Genomic DNA, 22,402 nt, shown 5'->3' on the forward strand with positions numbered 1-22,402 from the left:
CAATGATTTCATAATTAAACTAATCATTTAAAAGAAATTTGTGATATTTTAAGTATTTTGATAGATATTTCTTCCAAAAACTTGTAAAATTCACCTTCGAAAAATAAATTAACTGTAATTTTCTAGTTCAGTGGCCACCCTGCTGAATAAATGTTTTATCAAATCTTTTGAAACAAAAAAAAACTGAAATGAAAAATCATTTTTTTTTAAATAATGCCTTTACCCTAGAAAGTTGAAAGTATTTCTCGATACTCGGGTACATATGTTATACGTATTATCCTGTATATTATGTACATAATTATATTGAGCTTTTAAGCTGCTTTCAGAGAACTTTAAAGAGAAAGATCCATCTTCAAGTATTCCAGAAAAATTTTGGCTTTCTCTGAAAGTTTTTTCTTTTTTTTTTGTTTTCCGAAATTAAAATTACGAGCTCTGCGATGAACCACCACAACACGAACTTTTGGCTGGTTGGCTTTCTTCTGATTCATCTTCTACAACAACGACATTGCGTCTAGTGCTGTTGGTTCTTGTGAGAGTTGACAATTCTTCAATCTCGTCTTTATGGGCCATCATACGCTTTGTCAAGTCAAAAAACATCTCCTCTATGTTCTGATTTAATTTGGCTGACGTACTGAAGTGAGAAGCACCAACTTGGTTTGCATACCTAAAGGCAGGGAAGACAGGGTGGCCGTTTTAATCGACGAAATAAATTCCCGGTCATTTCCCGGTTTTTTCCCGGTTCGCAAACATTTTTCACGGTCAATGAAATTAAAAAAATGGAACACTAAAGCTACAAAATTTTCCACTTGAGGTAATAAAAACTGAGCTTTAAAAGGAATGCACTCAAAGTGGAACTGAATTTGGAATTTTTTAAATTGAAATTTAAAAGTTTTTAAATAAAAAATGTTGTATTCACCTGTTCAATAATTTACGCATATAAAATTGAAGGTAATAATATTTTTCAATACAAAAAATATAAATCCACGTTATCATTTTCAATTCTCTGAATTAAAAAATCAATTAATGAACTTCAAGATTTTCAAAATTATATAATTTTAAGGAATTTTAAGCTAGAAACATCAAAGATTAAAAAATTGAAAACATTTGTACTGGACACTTCTTAAATTAGAAATTCAATTATTTTCTTTTTAAATAAATTAAACATCCTTGGAAAGCTTCAAAATTTTATTTCAAAATCTTGAGCAATCTAGAAGTTCTTTTAATTTTTTTTAAATTTAAAATTATTTTGGAAATTTTTTCAGAACTTCTAAATATCTGTCAAAATGAATTGAATTTTTTCTACAATTTTCAGAAAACCCTGCAAATTTTAGAAACTGTCTTTGCAATTTGGACGTATAAATTACAAGTGAACATTTATTATTTATAGGCGAAATTTGAGTCATTTTAAGAGATATGTAGAAGTTTTGAAAAGATTCAAACTTAATGTAAAATTTGAATTGATAGCCTAATATGAAACAAAATATAGATTTTCGCAGATCTTAAACAAAAAAATTAGATTATTTTCAAGAATTGTGAAAGGCTTCAAAAGAATAAAAAGATTTTCTTAAGAATCCTAGGGAAAATAAAAAAAAAATTCCCGGTTTTTCCTGGTCTTACAGAATTCTCGGTTTTCCCGGTCCAGCGTCCACCCTGGAAGACTTCTGAGCCAGTTATATTACTTTGAGAACGGTAACGAGAATGAGAATATTACCGAGAATATAACAAAGAAATAAATTCTCTGAGAATTTATGAGAATCTCATCATTTATTTTAATTAATAGAAAATTGAATTTTTTCGTTAATTTTTCGGTTGAAAATTCAACTCGTTTTTTTAAAGCTTGTCTTTTTTATTTTTAAGTTTACCTGCTTATAAAAAATTGTTTTTTTTATTACAAATTCAACCGTTTTAGTATAAAATTGATCTTTTTTTTTTGTAAAATGCATCTATTTGGTAGAGAATTGGACTATTTTGTTAAAAAATCATCCTTTTTGGTTCAAAATAATCGTCTTTTTGGATTAAAAATGAAACTTTTTTAATAGAAACTTATTTTTTTGTTACAAGAAATCAATTTTTGATGTTACTGAGTTAACTGGAATCTTTTTTGGATGAAAACTCAACTTTTTTTGTAATCAAAATTCTTCTGCTTTAAGATAAATTTCATATTTTTGATAAAAATGCAACTATTTGCTAGATAATTCAACAATTTTGTTAAAAAGTCATCCTTTTTAGTTAAAAATTCGTCTTCTTGAATTGAAAATTCAATTTTTTTGGCAGAAAATTATTTCTTGTAAAATTCATAGTTTGATCGTGAATACTCGACTAAAATCTTTTTCGACAGAAAATTCAACTATTTTTTTTTTGAAAATTTATCTTTTTGATTTAAAACTTTTTATCTGTTATAGAAGAAATTTCATTTTTTGTATGTAAAAAAAATTTTTAGTTTGAAATTTCCTTTTTTTGCGTAAAAATGCATCAGTTTCGTGGAAAATTAATTTTTGGTTGAACAGTCATATTTTTTGTTTGAAAATTGAATTTTTTGCAAAGAAAATTTGTCTTCTGATTTGAAGGTTCAATAATTTAGATAAAATTTGATTTATTTTTTGAGTGAAAAATCTTTATTTGTTGGAATTTCGTCTTTTTGGGTTTAAAATTCTTTTCTTTTGTTGTACAAATATAATACTTTTTTTATTAAAATATAAACTATGACACTTTTTCGTTGACAATTTGTCTTTCTAGATCGAATATTAACTACTATGTTAAAAATTTAATTATTTTGTTGAAAATTTCAGTATTTTGTTAAAGAGTTATCTTTTAAAGTAGAAATAACTTTTTATTTTGTTTGAAATAAAATAATACATTTGAAAATTTTAAATTTGTATATGAAACACTGTTTTATTCCGTTTATAAAATATTATATGTTAAAAGTACCACAAGATTAAAATGCTGGTATTTGAATATTAATGGTTTGAAATGAAAAATTAGTTTTAAAAAATCAGAGAATTTTGAAAATGTTTTAAATTCCTAAATATGTCTAAGTTGGAAAATAATTTATGTTTAACAGCTGATATAACCTGAACAATAAAAATATTGTTAAAAATAATAAATTCTTAAATTCCCTTAAATTCTTTTAAATTCCCCTTAATTCTTTCATATTCTCGGTTATATAACCGAGATTACAGGCCTCGGAACTCACTTTAGAGATAAAAAAATAGTGCAAATAGTGCCCAAAATTAAGAAAAATAGTGTCATAAAATTTTCTAGCATAAAAAATGATATTGAATGTTTATTTAAATTGTTACAATTTAGTTTATGAATTATCAAAATTCCTATTTATTGCAGGCTTCACAGTCGTTCCCCCTTTTCTCACTTTTCCACTTAAATTCAAACTGAATGAATAGAAGCAAATAAGAAAATACAACTATTTTTGGGTGAAAGTTCATTATTTTCGGTTCATAATTCATCTTTATTGCTTAAAAACTTTAATATTTCATTGGAAATTTAATTTTTTTTATAAAAAGTCATCTTTTTTTGTCAAAATTTTACAAGCTTATTCATTGAAATTAATCTTTCTTTGTTGAAAGGGAACTCCTTTTTTTTATAATTTAACTTACATCTGAAAAATTCGCCTTTCAGGTTTGAAAGTTCAACTATTTTGTTAAAAAATTATATTTTTCGTATAAAAGTCACCTTTCTTGACTGAAAGTTTATCTTTCTTATATGAAAATACAACTTTTTCAAAGAAAATTCAACAATTTTGTCGTCATTTTTTAAATTTGTTAACAAAAAAATAGTTCTTGATTGAAACTTCGACTCTTTTCTTAAAAATTCAAATCTTTTGTTGAAAATCAAAATATCTTGTTGAACTTTGCTCTGAAATTTTTGTTTTAATATTCGGCAATTTGTTGAAAAATCGTCTCTTTTATTTAAAAATCATTACATTAGCAACTATAGACTGTTTTAACAAAGAACAAATTATGAAAATAATTATTTTTCCTTTTAAAAATAATATGTTTGATATTACTGGCTCCGGAGGTTTTACTACTGATACTGGTACTACTGGAAATTTGTTGGAAAATTGTTGAAAATTATATGGCCTTATAATTTAAAATTGTACTATTTTGGTGAAAATTGATGAAAATTATATGGCCTTATAATTTAAAATTTTACTATTTTGGTGAAAATTGAATTATTTTGTTGAAAGTTGAACTGCTTTTTCTAAAATTAATTTTTGTGTGTTATTATTAATTCGTTATTTCCGTTAAAAAATTACTTTAATTTCAATTTTAACTGTTTTATTTTTGGTTAAAAATTTATCTTTGTTTTTTTGTTCAATTTTTTATTTATTAAAAATAATACCCATACATTCGAGGCTAATTACAGGATATTAAGATTTTTTTAAAATAAAAATTCATGTATTTTGTTAAAAATTTGGTCTTTTTGGCTTGAAAATTAAAAATTTCTTTCGTTCAGGACTAACAAATTTCAACTTTTTTTTTAATATTCATTTTTTGGTTAGAAAATTCATCTGTTTCTGTAGAAATTTTATTTTTTTTTTAAATTAATGTGTTTCGATTGAAAATTCAACTGTTTTGTAGAAATTTCGTAGTTTTCGCTCGAAAATGACCAAATTTAGTAGAAAATTTATCTATTTTGTTAAAAATTAATCTTTTTTGCTAGAAAATAAATTTTTTTAGGTTAAAAATGCAACTTTTTGTTGAAAATTAATCTTTTTTAGTTGAGGATGCAGTTATTTTGGGAAACCTCGTCTTTGTCCACTATTATATTTTTTCTTAAAATATCAACTATTACATTTTTCGTTGTAAATTCATCTTTTTAGATTGACAATTCAACTCCTTGGTTGAAAATTGAACTGCTCTGTCAAAAATTCATTGTTTTTTATGACTCGTTTTTTTTCGAAAATTTATATATTTTATTAATAAGTTGTCTTTTTTGGTAGAAAATAATTCTCATAGTTTGAAAACTTATATTTTTAGTTGAAAATTCGTCTTTTTCAGTTACATTCAAGTGTTTTTTTATTGAAAATGCAAAGTTTTTAGATTGAAATATTTAATATTACATTTTTCGTTGAGAGTTATTCTTTGTTGATAGCAATTTTAAGTACTTGATAAAAAGTTGAACAATATGCTTTTTGTTAAAAATTCATTATTCTGTTTAAAGATTCATTATTTATGTTGAAAATTAGTTGTTTTTTTCCTCAAAAATTAATTTTATAAACTTAAAACTTAAATATTTCGTTGCAAAATCCACTGTTTGCTTTTAAATGACCATTTTGTTAAAAATTCATATTCTTGGGTTTAAAATTCAACAAATTGATATCAAATTCAATTATTTGCTACAAAATAAAATTGTTATGTAGAAAATTCGTTCTTTTTTTACTGAACATTATATTCGCCTCAATAAAACTTTAACTACTTCATTTATGCCAAAAAACGGATGTTTTATAGTTTAAAAATTCAACTATTTAGTTAGAAAAATGTCAGAAACGAAAAAATTATAATCTCAAAATAATTTTAATTAAATTTGGACTAACATCACACTCAGCGCTCAAACTATTTAGTTCAAAATTTATTTAATTTGTTGAAAATTAAGCTTTTTTGATATAAAGTTAATCTTGTTCGTTTAAAATTCAACTATTTGGTTAAAAATAATTGTGATCTGTTGCGAATTCATCTTTTTTTGTACATAATTAACCTTCTTGGTTCAAAATTCAACTCTTGTTAAAAATGTATGTATTTTGTTGATAATTCATCTCGTTTAATAGTAAATTAATATTGTTAGTTAAAATTTAACCTTAATGTACAAAATTAATATGTTATATTGAAAATTCGTTGTTTTTTTTTTACCCAAAATTAATTCTCGTCAATGAAAATTTAACTACTCTATTTTTGGCTGAAAAATGACTATTTTTAGTTTCAAAATTCAACCATTTAATTAAAAATTTTATACATGAAAACAATATAAGCTAAAAATTAATCAAATAAAATTTGGTCTGTTCTAACACACATTGCTCAAACTATTTAGTTGAATATTTACGTATTTTGTAGAAAATTAAACTATGTGGTTACAAATTCATGTATTATGTTGAGAATTTATCGTGTTTAATAGAAAATTAATCTACTTGTTTTTGAAATTAATCCTTTCGTCATGAAATTCAATTGTTTTGTAGAAAGATCATCTTTTTGGTTAAAAATGCAACAGTTTGGTTGAAAATCAAATTTTGTTCGTTTGAGGATTCTACTATTTTATTGGAAATTCGTCCTTTTTCGTTAAATTAAACTGTTTTCGATCTGAAATGAAATTTCGTTGTTGTTAAAATATCAAATATTACATTTCTTGTAGAGAATTTATATTTCTCCGTTGAGAATTCATATTTTTTTGGTTGAAAATTTAACTCTTTCTGCGGAAAATTCGAACACTAAACTAAAAATTGAACTTTTTTGCTAAAAATTCATATTTTCCGGTTGAAAATTAATCCAGTTTAGTTAAAGATTTGCACAATTTTATTTAAACTTTTCTTTTTTTGTTAAATGCAAATGTTTTAGTTATAGATTCACAATTTCAGTTAAAATTTTTTTTTAATAACAATTAATTCTTTTATATGAAAATGTAACTGCTCCATTTTTGCTTAAAATTTCATCTTTTTTAGTTTAAAAATGCAACTATTTTACTAAAAATATTTAGAAACGAAAAATATAAATAAAAAATTAATCAAATAAAATTTGGACTAGCATTACATCCACTGTTCATACTATTTGTTTTAAAATTAATGTAACTTGCAGGAATTTCGTATTTTTCAGTAAAAAAATTAATCTTATTTTTTTTAAAATCATCTTTTTGGTTAAAAATGAACTACTTAATTAAAAAATTCAACTTTTTTGTAGAAAACTTTTTTTTTACTTTAAATATCAACATTTTGGATTCATCTCTTTTATTTAAAATTGAATTTTTTTGTTTGTAAAATATCAAATATTACATTTTTTGTTAAGAATTAATTTTTTTCATGAAAATTAAACTACTTGGCGGATAATTTTGAGGAAATACTGTCTTTAGTATCATTTTTACAAACGAGTGCCATCGCTCACAAAAAGATTCAAATAGTTTAAATAGTGTGCACGAGACCTGAGATTAAATAAAGGTAGAATGATAGCAAAAAAATTAAGATATTTTAGACTTGGATACAAAAGTTTATTTGTTGAAATTAATTAACTTACTCTTCTGCTTCTTCTATAGAGACATTCCTCTCCTTTTCTAAATCGACCTTATTTCCAGCTATTGCCAGGCAAATATCACTTCCCAGCATTTTTTTTAGTTCCTTCACCCAGTTCTTTACCTGAAACAATTAAGTAAAATCAGAAGTAAAATGCAATAAATATTTTTTAAATAAATTATTTGAGTTTAAAAGTTTTCCCAGAATTTGATAGCTGTTCAAAGGGTTCGTAACTCACTTTTATGACCGTTAAAACCTTTTGAAAAAAAAAAAAACAAGAAATTAAGTACGGAAATAAATAATAGAAAAATATTGAAAAAAGTGATGAAAAAGATAGAGAATCTACAAGCATATTCAATCATAAATGGAATAATCAAATTTTCAAAAAAGAAAATTAATTTTTAACAAAATAGTTTAAGCCTCAACAAAAACAAATTATTAATTTTAAAACAATAAGTTGCATTTTTGAACAAAATTGATTAAAGTCCTATAAAAAAGGATACATTTTCAATAAAATAGATGAATTCAGAGCCAAATGGTTGAAATTTCAACCAAGAAGATTTATTTTCTACCGAAAAAGACGAATTTTTAATAAAATTAATGAATTTTTAAATATGTACAACCAAAAAAGATTATTAATTGTCAACTAAACAGTTTCATTTTGAAAATAAAATATATTCAAATTTTGCCAGAAAAGATATGAATTTTCAGAAAAAAAGTTAATTATCGACCAAGAAGGCTAAATTTTCAACTAAAAAGTTGAATTTTCAAACAACAAAGATTAATTTTCTACGAAGAGATATTTTTTCGTCAAAATAGTTTTTAATCTAAAAAGTCGAATGTTTTTTAATACATTAGACTTTGAATTCCGAAAACACAGAGAAACTCCTAAAAGATGAATTTTCAAATAAATTTCGGAATTTTCAACGAAAAAAGAAAATTAATAATTTTGAAACAAAAAGTTTCATTCAAACTTTTGTTGTACTTTCAAGCAAAAGAGACGAATTTTCAACAAAAACGTTGAATATTTAACCAAATATTTGAAGTTTCAGTCAAATGGTCGGACATTCGAATAAAAGAGATGAAACTGCAACCAAAAACTGTGGCATTTTCCCACCAAACAGTCGAATTTGAATTTTCAAGCCAAAAAGGCGATTTTTTTAAAGACAGTTAAATTTTTAACAAAAATATGAATTTTCTATACAAAAGGACAAATGCTCAATGAAAAAATAAAATTTTGAATACAAAATTTGACTCCCTAACAAAATATTTTAAATTTCAAAAAAATAATTAAATTTTCAATAAAAAAATATGAATTTTGAAACAAAAATATAATAGTAGACTTTTCAACGAAAAAGAACACATTTTCAACTAATAACAATAACATTTTCTTGACTTAACAAAAATTAATTTTCAAAAGAATAGTTAATCAACATAGAAATAATTTTTTTACTAAAATTATGAGTTCAACCACCAAAATTTATTTTGAACAGATTTTTTTAACAGAACAGTTGCATTTTCAACCTAAAAGGTTCATTTTCAACCAAGAGTCACATTTTCAACTAAAAAAGATATATGTTTATGATGTGTCTAGCCGTTCCGAAAAAATGATGATTTGAAAACAAGTCATCCCGAATTGCGGGACGAGATACTTCGAAATTTTTAACCAAAAATATGAAAGTTATACATTTTCAGTGAAAACCCAAATTTTCAACGACAGTTCAATTTTAAACTAAACTTTTCCATTTAAATTAATTATTTTCTAACTAATACGATGAATCTTCAACCAAAAAAATAATTTTCAATTAAAAAAGAACATTTGTAATAAAGTACATGAATTTTCACCTAAAAACAAAAAAAAATTTAACAAAATAAAATAAATTTGCAACCAAACAGATGAACTTTAAATCAATAAGATTAAATTTCTATAAAAAATATCAATATTGTAGACAACAAATTGAAATGTTCAATTTTCAGTTTAAAAATTTACATTTAATTTTAAAAAGTATTAATTTTTTACCAAAGTAAGGAATTTTTTATTTAAAGAATTAATTTTTTACCACAAAGATTTTATTTTTGAACAAAATACATGAATTTTCACTAAAATATTAGAATTTAAGAAATTCTCTACCTGATATTTAAATTTTCAATCAAAAAAATAAATTTTTAACCCAAAAGATGAATTATTAACATCAACACAAATATGTTGTAACAAAATAGTTTCATAGTTCACACTGAAAAATGAATTTTCAAAGAAAAAATATAATAGTTGATATTTCAACCAAAAATCTTTTTATTTTAAACAAAAAAAAAAGTTGAATTCAATCAAAAAATACCAATTTTTTATATTAAGAGGAAGCACTGCAGTCGCTACATAGTGAAAGAAAATTTGAAAATTAAATTCGGAAAGAAATGTTACAGTAGTCAAATATAACTTGAGAAATTTTGAACAGAGAAAAAAAACAGAAAATTGCGTTAAGTGTCGAGAAAAATTCAAAAACTGAATTCGGCAAGTTTTGAAAATATTTATTCTTCATTTAAAAAAATATTTTTTCAGCCTTTCTAGCCCTTTTATTATGTTTGCCTTACATCCCGATTAATTCGAGATGTAAGGCAACACTTCCGCGGAATAGAAAAACAGTTTTAAAAATTGATAATTCAATGGGGACTGAAAATCCTGAAAAATAAAATTCCCAAACAATCCATAATATTACCGAATTTGAAAATATCCGAATTTAAATAATTGAAAATTTGTTTTTGTAAACATTATTGATTATTGATTAAAAATAAAATCAAATATCTGTATAAAAAATTATTTTTAATGTTTAAAGTTTCTAAAATTATTGTTCAAATATAAAATAACAATAATTGAAAAGAAATTTCATCCACAAATCCAGAAACTGTAAACATGAAAAACAATTGTTTTAAATAAAAATATTTGATTATTGTATTTTTTATTAAAGAAATAATATATGTCAACAATTTTTTTCATTGTTTGAATTCGGAAATTTTCTAGTTTGTATATTTTATAATTCGGTAATTTTCTGCCGAAAATAATTTAATTCGGTAATATTATAAACTGTTGATTTCCAAAATATTTCATTTGTATAGATTCAGCGAAAAAAATATCTTAGCTTGAAAGTTTTTTAACTCCTAAATAGTTTAATCTGAAATTAATCAAATATAAAAAAATGAAAGTAATTATAATCAACAATTCGTCAAGTTAAATTAAAAGTTCATTATTGAAGGTAGCATATTCTAGTTATATAAAACGAAAAATTTAAGTAAAAAATATATTTAAAGAGAAAAGGGATAATTTTTCGAGAATAGCGAATGTTTGTAAACTCACTTTTTGAAATGACGCTTTATCCGTTATGTCGTAGACTAGAATTGCTCCATTTGACATTCGATAATAAATTGGTCCTAAGGAATGAAATTTTTCCTGTCCTGCTGTGTCCCATATTGCAAGATTTACCCTCTTTCCGCTGATATTTAACTTTTTCTTCAGGTATGACGCCTGTAAAAAATGATTCTTAAATCCAGTCCAAAAACTTTTGAGGTAAGATGTCGTGTTTGTTGGAATAGACATTTATCTCAGACTCTGTACATAAATTTAGAGAATGAACAGATAACATTAACAGGCCTCGGATTCACTTCAGAGATAAAACATAGTGTAAATAGTGTCATAAACTTGAAAAAATAGAGCCAGAATAGTATCATAAAATTTTTCAAGTGTTAAACTTACGTGTAGTTGGAATTTCAAAATGTACATTTCGAAATGTAGCAAAATTTTCAGTTTTCTAGCCTGGTATTTTGAAATAAATAAAAATAAACTTCAATGTTTATTTTAAATGTTATTCTTTAGTCTATAAATTATTCAAATTAATATTTATCGCAGGCTTGACAGCCTTTTCCTTGTTCCTATTTTTTTCTCGTTTTTTTCGCAAAAATGCGAACTTAATTGAGACAAAGCCCAATAAGAAAATCTATTTTTTGTGAATCCTTTTCGACTGAAAAGTCTACTTTTAACATTTTGGTTGACAATTCATCTTTTAAGGTTAAAAATGCTTTTATTTGGTACAAAAAATTCTACAATTTAATTCAAATTTTTCTTCTTTCTTGACTATCATTAGAAATTTCACCCTTTTTGCTTTACAGTTGTATTGCCTTGTTAAAAATAAATCTGTTTTCGGTTAAAAATGCAACTGTTTAAATGAAAATTAATCTGTTTTAGTTGATTAGTTAAGGATTTCGCTCAAAATTCCATTTTTGTTTTGTTAACTCCAACTGTTGTTTGCTTTATCAAAAATCTTTTTTTATTGAAATATCAGCTATTACATTTTTCGTTAAACCTTCATCTTTTTAGAAGGACAATGTAACTAAATGGTTGAAATACTTTCTTAAAAGTTCAATTACTGTTAAAAAATGTATTTATTTCATTTTTTTTTTTAAAGTTCTTTGTTTGTTGTTAGAAATAATTTATTTTAACAATAAATGAACTATTTTGTTAAAAATTTAACTGATTGGTTAAATACATGATTTTTGTTGAAAATTCATATTCTCAAACTGAAAATACAACGGCTTTGTAGAGAATTCCGCTTTTTAATTTGAAAAATCAACATTTTGGCAAAAAAGTCCACTATTTTGTACAAAAATAAAGTGTTTTGTAAAAAATTTGTTTTCTTTTATTGATCTTTTTTATCTTAAAAGTTCAACTATTTAGTTCAAAATATTTAAAAACGAAAAATTAATTGAATAAAATTTGGATTAACGTTACATCCACTGTTCGAGCTATTTATTTTAGAATTTATGTCATTTTTGGAAATTTCGTCTTTTTTCGTAATCAAAATCAATTTTCTTGATTAAAAATTCAACAAACTTTGATATAGAAACATCATATTTTTGTTTAAAAATATAACTGTTCAGTTTTTATTGGAAATTTGTCCTTTTTATTCAATTCAACACTTTGATTTTAAATGTAAATCTTTTCTCTGTAAAAATATCAAATATTAAATTTTTTGTTGTTGAGAATTCATTTTTTTATTGAAGATTGAACTATTTTCTATAAAAATCAAATTTTTGGTTGAAAATGAAACTTTTGGTTAAAAATTAATACGTTTTAGTTGAGGATTCAACTATTTTATTAAAATATCGTCTTTTTTGGTACAATTTCAACTCTTTTTGAATTAAAATAAACATCTTTTTTTTGTAAAAATATCAAGTATTACATTTTTTGTCGAGAATTCGTATTTTTTTCAATGAAAATTAATCTTTATGGGTAAAAATTTAACATGTTTAAATTTAACTTGACTGAAAATTCAAAAATTTGTAGAAAAATCATATATAAAATCGTCCATTTTAGATGAATTCCAACTCTTTGTTATTTTAAATTAACATCTTTTCTTTGTTAAAATATCAAATATTACATTTTTTGTTGGGAATTCGTATTTTTTAAATGAACATTCATATTTTTGGATAAAAATTTAACTTTTTAAATTATAATTTTATTGACAATCCAACATTTTGCAGAAAAAATCTTATTTTTGGTTAAAAATGTGAGTGTGTCTGGTTGAAAATTAATATGTTTCAATCAAAATTCATCTTTTTAGGTAAAAATTTAACTTTTTAAAATTTAACGCGATTGAAAATCCAACTTTTTTTGAGAAAAAATCATATTTTTGGTTAAAAATTTAAGTGTATGCTTGAAAATTAATACGTTTTAGTTAAGGATTCAACTATTTTATTGAAATATCGTCCATTTTGGTACAATTTCAACTATTTTTGAATTAAAATTAAGATCCTTTTTTTGTAAAGATATCAAGTATTACATTTTCTGTTGGGGATTCGCATTTTTTCAATGAAAATTCATCTTTTTGGGTGAAAATTAAACTTTTTGACTTTTTAAAATTTAACTTGATTGAAAGTCTAATTTTTTGAGTAAAAATCATTTTCTTGGTTGAAAATGTAAGAGTTTGGTTGAAAATAAATATATTTTGGTTCAGGATTCAACTATTTTATCAAAATTTCATCCTATTTGGTTCAATTCCACTCTTTTTGAATTAAAATGAAATTCGTTTCTTTATAAAAATATCAAATATTACATGTTTTGTTAAAAATTCATCTTTTTTCTTTTAAAAATTCATCTTTTGGTTAAAAATTTAATTATTATATTGAAAATTCAACTTTTTTGAAGAAAAATAACAGTTTTGATTAAAAATGTTGATAATTAATCTGTGTTGTTTGAGAATTCTACTATTTTATTGGAAAATCGTCCTTTTTTGTTTAATCCCAACTCTTTTTAATTTAAAATTAACATCTTTTCTTTGTATGAATATCAAATATTACATTTTTTGTTCACGATTCGTATTTTTTCAATGAAAATTCATCTCTAAGGGTAAAAGTTTAACTTTTTAAACTGAACTTAACTGAAAATTCAAATTTTTGTTGAAAAAATCACATTTTTTGGTTAAAAATGCAAGTGTCCTTTGTTGAAAATTATTGTGTTTTAGTTGAGGATTCAACTATTTGACGAAAATATATCGTCCGTTTTAGTTGAATTCCAACTATTTTTTATTTAAAATTAACATCTTTTCTTTTTAAAAATATCAAATATTACATTTTTTGTGGAGAATTCGTATTTCTTGAATGAAAACTATTATTTTTGGGTAAAAATTTAACTTTTCAACTTTTTAAAATTTAACTTTATTGAAAATCCAACTTTTTGGAGAAAAAGTCATATTTTTGGTTAAAAATGTAAGCTTTTAATTAAAATATCGTCCGTTTTATTTAAATTCCAACTCTTTTTGAATTGAAAAGAAATTCTTTTCTTTATAAAAATAGCAAATATTACATGTTTTATTTAAAATTAAAATTAAAATCTTTCTCCTGTTTATTTATTGTAGGGAATTAATCTTCTTTTATTAAAAATCTAACTGTTTTGTAGAAAAATCATATTTTTGATTAAAAATGCAACTGCTTGGTTGATAATTAATTTGTGTTGTTTGAGAATTCAACTATTTTATTGGAAATTCTTCCTTTTTTGTTCAACTCTTTTTTATTTTAAATGAAAATCTGTTCACTGTTAAAGTATCAAATATTACATTTTTATTAAGAATTCATCTTTTTTCATCGAAAATGAAAATACTTTGCAAACAAATTTAAGAAAATATTGTCTTTAGTGTGATTTTTTAGAAATAGTAGAAAAGTAGTGTCATCGCTAAAAAAAATTGTCAAATAATGTCAATAATGAGGTGAATCGGAGGCCTATTCATATTGCGCAACAGAAAAATATCAACAAATGACTCGAAAAAATTGCAAATCAAATCGGCTCACCTGAATAGTGGGAACCGTGGAAATATGTTTGTCATTGAATTTATCTTCCACATATCGCAGAGCAACTGAGGTTTTCCCAACACATCCTTCACCGAGCAACACGACTTTAAAATCATATAACCCATTCCTGTTGTTGCTTGTGGAACTGGCCATATTTCGAGTCTCAAATCAAATTCGCCCAAAATATCCACATAAATGACAGATTTATAATTCCTCAGCTGCAAAAAACGAATAGTTCAAAATTGTTCCGAATGGAACGTCAAAAGTGATCAGCTGTTTTCACATACATCATGGAAGGACAGTGATGAGAAATTGAGGTGTGAAAACACCGGCTCTTTTCTTGAAATCTTTGTAAAATGCGACGACAGATGGCGACTAGTTCTTCGAGATTTATTTATTTTCGAAAAACTCTCGACTTGTGAAACAATACTGACAAAAAAGAAAAAAGGTGTCTTGGGAAAAACGAAGGATTAATTTTTAATCCAGCCAGAATATTCATTTATTCTAAAGTATTTTAAAAATTCTCGAGAATTTTAAATCGGAGAATGTTTCCGAGAAAGATCTCGGAACCTCGGATTTAACGGATTTACTGAATTTGAAGTCAGTTCAGGACTTTTAGGTTATAATGTAACTTAATTCACTGGAAATCAAGCGAATTCTAGTTTCGGATGAATTCAAGTAGACTTTTCATTTAAATACATTTCTAAAGGGGCTTACCATCTGCTTACATACGTTTCGGTGAAAATGGGTGAAAATGGCCAATCATCTAATTGCGAAAGTTCTCCAAAATTCTCATAAATTCTCGTTCTCGAAAGAATATTCGGAAAGTTTCTCTACCGCCAACGGAAGTACCGGATCTATCATTTTCATTCCTAACCGATTCAACCTCTGTCTTCTTTCCTCTGCCACCTCGACAACTCTTTATAATTTTTCCAAAATAATCAAAATCGACAAGGATCAAATTCCTGAAGAAGAAGAAATTCCCAAACTGACATAATTGCACAATATTCAGTTGCGCCGAAATGATTATTAGTCACTCACTTGACTAAGATGCATGCGCAAGAAATCTTGCGCAGAAACTCTCAAACCTGGCCGTCAACTGTATTGAAAAAGGTAAGCAAATCATCTGTCTCTAAAATCTTGTTTTTTATCGTATATTCCGTGATAAACTTTGCCGAAACATTAAACAAAAGATAGTTTAGTGGTCCCTTCGTAATAGGACGTATTGTCACCCGGCTTTAATTCACGCTACTCGGGAAAATTTGTTCACAAGTTGGCAAGTTGTACAGCAGGCTGCTGTATCATTGTATATCATCGTGGTTGTACCATCATTATTTGACAGCATATACAGCAAAAAGGTAATTCGGAATCCTCCTAATATCTAGATTCATGTCAAGTGCGAGAAAAACATTTAAAACTTTCACCGCGCGGCCCGCGACTCTTGGCATTTTTCCGTGACACGGCATTGCTGTCGGAGTGACTGACATTTCACGAATGTAAATGACAAAAACAGCCTTTTTTCGCATTTTAGAGACTCGTCCTGATTAGAAGAGAAGAGTCCTTGTCGCTAATTCCCGCGTGTGTGCATACGTGTTATGTCTGGCGGATTTTGTTTGTTTGCATCGGGCGCATGCATCATGGCGTGCCCCCGGTTCGTGCGTTATACTCTCGTGGTTGACAGTCGGGGATCGGGAGCCGAAATTGATCAAGTTGACAGGACATGGCAGGGTTTTTGTTCTTACTCCAAGGAATGACTAAATAAAGTGATTGTGGCACAATTTTGCGGCATTTTTCATGGCATACTGTCGTTTTTGTATTTTTTTTAACCCCAACAAACAATGCCACGCGCCATGTCATACTCGTTCCAGCGCACGTCGTTCGCCGCGCATCTGACTCTTCTGTCATACGCTCCACTTTTCCAATTTCTGTCCCATTTTTCGGAACAAGGGGTAGATTTTTCGAGTCTGGGGTTACTCAGGAATTTCGAGGCTTGACAATTAGGGACTTGTCAAAAATCAAGTTTGGGTTGATAATGATTTGATTCGTGTCATTTTGGAGAATTTGAGATCAGATTTTTATTCATCAAGTGGCCTTCGAGCAAGTTTGAGCCCCGCCATCTGCGCCAAAATGTTGCTTGGGGACAAAAACATTCCTCGGGGACAATAACATTTTTTACTGGAGGGGATTTGATTGAAGGACTATTCTTGTCTGAATTTATTCGAATTCAAGGATGACATTACTTATAAATCAGAGTCGAATTTTTGTTAATAATGAATTTTGGAGTTTAATGAATGGTGACCCAAATTAGTTTATTCTCGGCTGATAAACCCCTGAAATATTTCTTAGTTCCAAACTCTTAAGATTAGATTATCCGTGAAAATTGAAAAAAAATCGTCAATATTCACCTAATGCGTTTTGGTAAAAACAAAGTTTTAAAAACGGTCAAAACATTTGTTTGTTAGCATGCGTCTAAAATATTAAGAAACTTATTATTACATTAAATAATAAATTATGTGAATTTTTTTAAAAGTATATTTTTCTATTTTCGTTGACACGATGAAAATAAAAACTTATATTTATATTTGTTTATATTATATGTTTGTATTAAATATTTTTCAAAAATCTTGTTTCTATAATTAGATTATGAATTTAAAGTTTTTTTTTTTTAATTATTTTTAATATTCAAATATAATAATGTTTAATTATGCCTTATTTATGCAAATGTCTCTAATGAGCCGGAAAGACAGTAGTTTGCCAGTCTAATTTTGATTCCTGAATTTTTTTTCATACTTCAGTGCATAAAATGATTCATAAGAAAGAAGATTTGTTTTAATCTGCAGGGTTTGTTCATGAATATTTTTTAGAGTACTTTTAATTCCAAAAAAATTATTAACTTAATTTGTAAAAATAAATCTATTTTTATTTGAATATTGTACACATCTTTGTAAATATTAGACATTTTTTATTTTTTGTTATTAAACTGCGAATTTACAGGAAAGAATCGGTTTTGATGGCCAATATTTTCACGAAACTTACCTTATAAAAAGTCTATTTATCCGGAAAAATATGGGATACGATGTTACTGCACAAATTAAAGTTTTTGTGTTTTAGAAAAAATTATGAATTGCGATTTTAATCTGGAGTTTTGACAGTTTTTGGTTTAAGTACATTTCAAAATTTAAGTCAATATTCATTTGTTGGTGACAAACCTTTTTCTAATTTTTTGAAATAATTGAAAAAATGTTTAGGTGTAAGGCAGGATCTTCCAAAGTATCCCAAAACTTTAAAAATTCTGAAATTTTAAAACGAATTTTAAAACTATCGTGGGAAGAATACACAGGCTAAACCTTTTTAGATTTATAAATGTATTTCAAATTTTTCTATATAGAATATTAAAACCTATTAACTATAGCTGATATCAAAAATGTTTATTTTCTGAATAGTATTTTACATATTTGTATGCAAATTCTTATATAATTTATACTTAAAATTTTCATTTAAAATTATTGAAATTCAGAATCTTCAGAGGCGAGTTTTGCGCAAAGTTGGGGGTGAATTTGTTATCAAAATAAAATGTGTATTCTTCAGATTGTTTATACGATAGTTTTGCATCATCGCTGTGAAGCTTTTACGATTCTTTTTAAAATTCAAAGCTTTAATGAATTTAATACTTTAGGGTACTTTGATGGTCATATTCTACCTCTAAGCATTTTTTTTAATCTCCCAATATTAGTAAATTTTTGTCAATACGTAGGAATATAGTCAGGGACATGCGACACGATGATTTCAAATATTTAAAAAAATTTGCACCTTCAGCAACATCTGTTTAAAATTTAAATAAAGAATTTTGTAGTGTAACTCGTATGCTAAAAGTTTTCGACGATTTTTTTATTTTCATCCTTATAAAATTTCGATGCAAACATTTTCTTTTGTTTTTTGTAATAAAACTTAGTTACTTCTGAAAAAAGTTTGGAATGCTTCGAATTATCGACGTATTGCCATATTGCTTAAAAATGTTACGGTATTTGATGAAGAGACTGACATTTGCGAGGCTGAAAAATATTGACTTTTTTCATTGTGCAATGTTCTTAATGGTCTGTGGAAATTTTTCTAGTAAATTACTAGTTTGTAATAGATTTCATAACTTTCAAATCAACAAAAATTTGAAAACTTCAATTACTTCACGTACACCTGTTTTTAATTCGAATGTACAGTCGCAAGTCGAAAAAGTCAAAGTTGAATGCAAGGCTATAGAGTCAATGATCAAATTTAGCCTTCGGTGAAAGTGTTTACTGCAACTGTCAGGGAGACTGAAAATAACTTTTTTCAAGTAACCATGCTTATAAAAAGGCGGGGTTCCCATGTGTCGTCTCGAAATTTCACTTTACGATTTATTTCTCCTTGCGAACAAATGCTTCGAATGCATCCTTGTTTCCCTGTTTCAAAATGATAATACAAATTTGTCAAACATTTTAGAGAAGAGGTACTTGCCGAGAACAAAATTAACCTTGAAATATAAGAGAGTCGCTGATTTTTGCACGCTATTTTTATCTTAATCATGGCAACGAAATACGTCACGTAAAATATTAACTTAACCGTGAAGTTTAATTCTTGCAGCTCACAGACTGTTTGCAGGCAGACCGAAAGCACTTTTTTAAATTTCTTAAGTAGAAATTTGTGAATTAGAATTTTTAATTGTTAACATTAAACAACGAAAAAGGGCACAGCTCCTGACAAGTTGCATTCGCGCGGTGCTGCAGCTAAAGAATCTCGAAAACCTGTTTCTCAACGAAATGTAGGTCGCTTATCCTGATTGGGCAACCGTTAATGCTAGACAACTTTATCAAAATCAAGATTCGTTAAGAAATACTTAAAAATCATGTCACATATGATAAGGAACAATGGTGTTATTTTTTTATGGCTCCTAATGAGGAAAAGTTCCGACAAAAATAAAAGCATACTTTTCGGCTTTAAGAGAATAGATAGAAGCTAAAAATGGGGAAGCTTATCTAGTAGCAGTATTTGATGCAGTTAACAACTTGTTGCACCCATTCCTGAAGAGGCAGTAAGAAGCAAATTGATAGGTATAGCAATGGTGTAATAACCCTCTACTGTAAATAGCTAGTTGTATTTTTTCCCGATTAGAGAAGTCTTTATGATTACAGAATAGTTCGTAAACGGTGTCTATTTATGAGCCGCGTTGAGTTAAATGACTGGTTTTGTTCTTAAGAAGTGTTGCGGTAAAGGAGAGCGCGTAAGTTTCGTGAAATGGAAATCTATATTAAGCGTCCCGATCAACAGTTTTCTCTCTTGCATAACGGCTCTTTTAGCCTCAATTATCGAGGAAACATGCTGTAACTAGGCGATCCCATGTTTCATTCAGCACAATGTGCATTGCTACGTGTCCCTGACACCGTTACCTGGTAATCCAAACTTTCAGTCTCTTTTTCTACTGTTACTCTGCTCTTGGAACTTTGAAGATAAGTCTCAGACTGGAGTTATAGTCGTAGCGGTAAAAACGAAATGACTCGGGGCGATAAAACTGAAGCAGCGAAGAAAGCACTGGGATATCCGGATTCTACGATCTTGAGTCTTGACTCTTGCTCGGCTCAATGAGAAGCAATGGAAGTGCTAATGACTTTCTGATCAATAATCATTTCAGGTTCATTGAAAGGAGGGAAACCCCCACGATTTTATGATCGATTGATTAATTACTTTGCATTCAATCTCACTATCAGCAAAAAGAAAGTCAAAAGCATTGAGATGAAATGCCGAAATTAGAGTAGTTATGCAGATCAGGAGTTTCACGTTTCGAAAGACAAATGTCCCTGACATGCTCAGTGTAGCTTAACTTTCATTTTCACTCTTTTTACCACCACAAACATTTCTTGATCGGACACTTATGCGGAAGTGTAATCAATTACACAATACTGGAAGATAAATTAATTTTCTATGCACGAGTACATAAGAGTTTTCTCCTACTTCTTTAAATGAAGCCAAAATCTTTTTTCGTCCCTTATTCTTGGGTGGCGTAGATTCCCTATAGTCTGCTCCACGATGAATGGAATTCAGGGTTCAAATCAGCTTGCAACCCTCCATCTGAGGTCGTTGACCCATCCGGGTTTCAAGTCGCGTGAGCTTCGATCATATCGTTTTGCTAAACGCTAAACCACCGAAAACAAATCCTTAAATATTTTAAACGATGCTAAAATGATCATTTCTATGTGTTTTATGATATGAGCCAATACATTCATGTTGAGAAAAGTGCATGCCAAAATAACACAGGTGCATTGTTTGTCAACCAATTGATAACCTTGCAATACAACGAATGGCCGATAACAATGTATCCTATCGCCCAGAATGCACGGGACAAAGCCAATTAATCATTATTGTGAAGTTATCACATATATATGTCGCATTCTTCATTCGCAGCAATTAATTTTCTCTTCCATCATAACGCTTTCTTCACTTAAGCATACTTTGATGTAAAATTCAGACTGTCTGTTTAATTATTTACTTAGCAAAGGTTTTTAAATACTCTTGACTCTTGATGATTCAGCCTGATTCTTTTTTTATATTGAATACTATTGTAAAAATGAATATAGTTTCTCTAAAAATAGCCTCAAGTTAACTAGCGAATTCATTGAATTCTCCTAGTTTTAATTTCGCTTTGGATACTGCGTTTACTTGGTTGTTTACACGTGTTGCATATGAGCGATTTTAAAATATCCTTGAAGTCGCACCGAATAACTTGTTTCTGAGTCCCCCTTCCTTCTTTCCCCGTCATTTTATCGTCTCTCACATGCACATACATACCCCTTTCCGATTAACATATCTATTTTTTATTCTCCTCAATGCGATTAACGCTAATCATCCTTAATCAAATGCATGTGCAAAGCAGATATTTTAGGATAATTTCAATGAAAACAATCCTCTCTTCTCGAGGAGACTCGTCTGATAAAAACTTCGATTGATTAAGTTGCAATGTCATTTTATTTTTGGACACATGCTCGTCTTGAGGTGATCCTAATCAGGGCAAAATTGACAGATTAATTACTGCAGATAAATGCAGACTTGATAAATAATTTCAAAGTCACACTCGTTGCAGATCCTGAATCACATGTTCGGTTGGCCTTCCACTCGGCCGTTGACGACCTTCTTTTCTATCGTGGCTTTTTCTCAATTTAAAACAACAGCGCAAATGATACCGAGATTCGAATAATTAATCGTAAATCGTTTTATAAAGTCGCCTTTATCACCGCGCTCGCTATCGCCGCGGATGTCGACAACAACGTATTTTATCGTGTTTTCATGTGCGAAATCCCTCCCCTCTTTTTCTTGCCCCCTACCTCCTCGACCAGCGAGAAGTTTTATTCTCCCGCGTAAACAGCGACTCAGGCAGATACTTTAAAAGACGCAGAAATGGCAGATCGACTAATTGTGAAAATAGCGCGTGCTGCACAGTTCCACTTAAAAGCAAAATCTAAAAAATGGAATCAGCAATGTAAATTTAATACTAAAAAGGATTTTATTTTAAGAATGTAAAAGAGATTACAATCTTTTATCTTTTGTATAAATACTTGCTCTGGTCCAAAAATACTTCTCTAAAAATTGTTTAGTGACAGTGGTCTAGGTCGCTTAGCCATGAATGAAATGCCGGTTTTAACCTTCTTGAATGATTCTAGTCAGGGTCAAATTTTACTCTCGTGTAGAAGAGACCGAGAGAATGATTTTAAATAATTAATGAATGAATTATTGACTAGTAGGAAATTAGGATTAGTAATTAGTCTTCTATTGTAGGTGAAGTTTGGATAAATTCACAGTTTTTTTCCGGATACGATT

At 27.3% G+C, this 22,402-nt stretch overlaps 2 protein-coding genes across 4 annotated transcripts in view; one reads left to right on the forward strand and one right to left on the reverse strand.

Annotated features, from left to right (window-relative positions):
• Nucleotides 1–389: 389 nt before the first annotated feature.
• LOC117176889 (ras-related protein Rab-21) lies at nt 390–15,367 on the reverse strand. 2 transcript variants are annotated; one of them, XM_033367262.1, is made up of 5 exons: nt 15,278–15,367; nt 14,561–14,778; nt 10,578–10,745; nt 7,233–7,351; nt 390–664 (listed from the first exon to the last, which is right to left on the reverse strand). In XM_033367262.1, exons 2-5 carry the CDS (start codon nt 14,711–14,713, stop codon nt 424–426), a joined length of 681 nt encoding a protein of 226 aa, XP_033223153.1. In that variant the 5' UTR covers nt 14,714–14,778; nt 15,278–15,367; the 3' UTR covers nt 390–423. The 2 variants fall into 2 exon arrangements, with proteins under 2 accessions (XP_033223153.1, XP_033223152.1); XM_033367261.1 differs by lacking the exon at nt 15,278–15,367 and adding an exon at nt 14,848–15,055.
• A 215-nt stretch (nt 15,368–15,582) lies between these two features.
• LOC117176887 (SIN3-HDAC complex-associated factor) overlaps nt 15,583–22,402 on the forward strand; it is a 25,259-nt gene continuing 18,439 nt past the window's right edge. The window contains exon 1 of one of the 2 annotated variants that reach the window (XM_033367258.1): nt 15,583–15,673. The gene's annotated coding sequence lies outside the window, so the exon portion shown is untranslated. Of the gene's footprint in view, nt 15,674–15,866; nt 15,919–22,402 lie in introns of those variants that run through there. The other variant, XM_033367259.1, reaches the window with a different exon arrangement.

The sequence above is a fragment of the Belonocnema kinseyi genome, chromosome 7, assembly GCF_010883055.1.
Source record: "Belonocnema kinseyi isolate 2016_QV_RU_SX_M_011 chromosome 7, B_treatae_v1, whole genome shotgun sequence".
NCBI classification, from domain to species: domain Eukaryota; kingdom Metazoa; phylum Arthropoda; class Insecta; order Hymenoptera; family Cynipidae; genus Belonocnema; species Belonocnema kinseyi.

Bases quoted from the DNA above. Each gene is read 5' to 3' on its own strand.
- LOC117176889 (XM_033367262.1), bottom strand. From the start codon at position 14,713: ATGGCCAGTTCCACAAGCAACAACAGGAATGGGTTATATGATTTTAAA. The intron at 10,746-14,560 runs GTGAGCCGATTT...CATTTTTTACAG, and splicing joins CCACGGTTCCCACTATTCAG to GCGTCATACCTGAAGAAAAA. The intron at 7,352-10,577 runs GTGAGTTTACAA...TAATTGTTTCAG, and splicing joins ATAAAGCGTCATTTCAAAAA to GTAAAGAACTGGGTGAAGGA.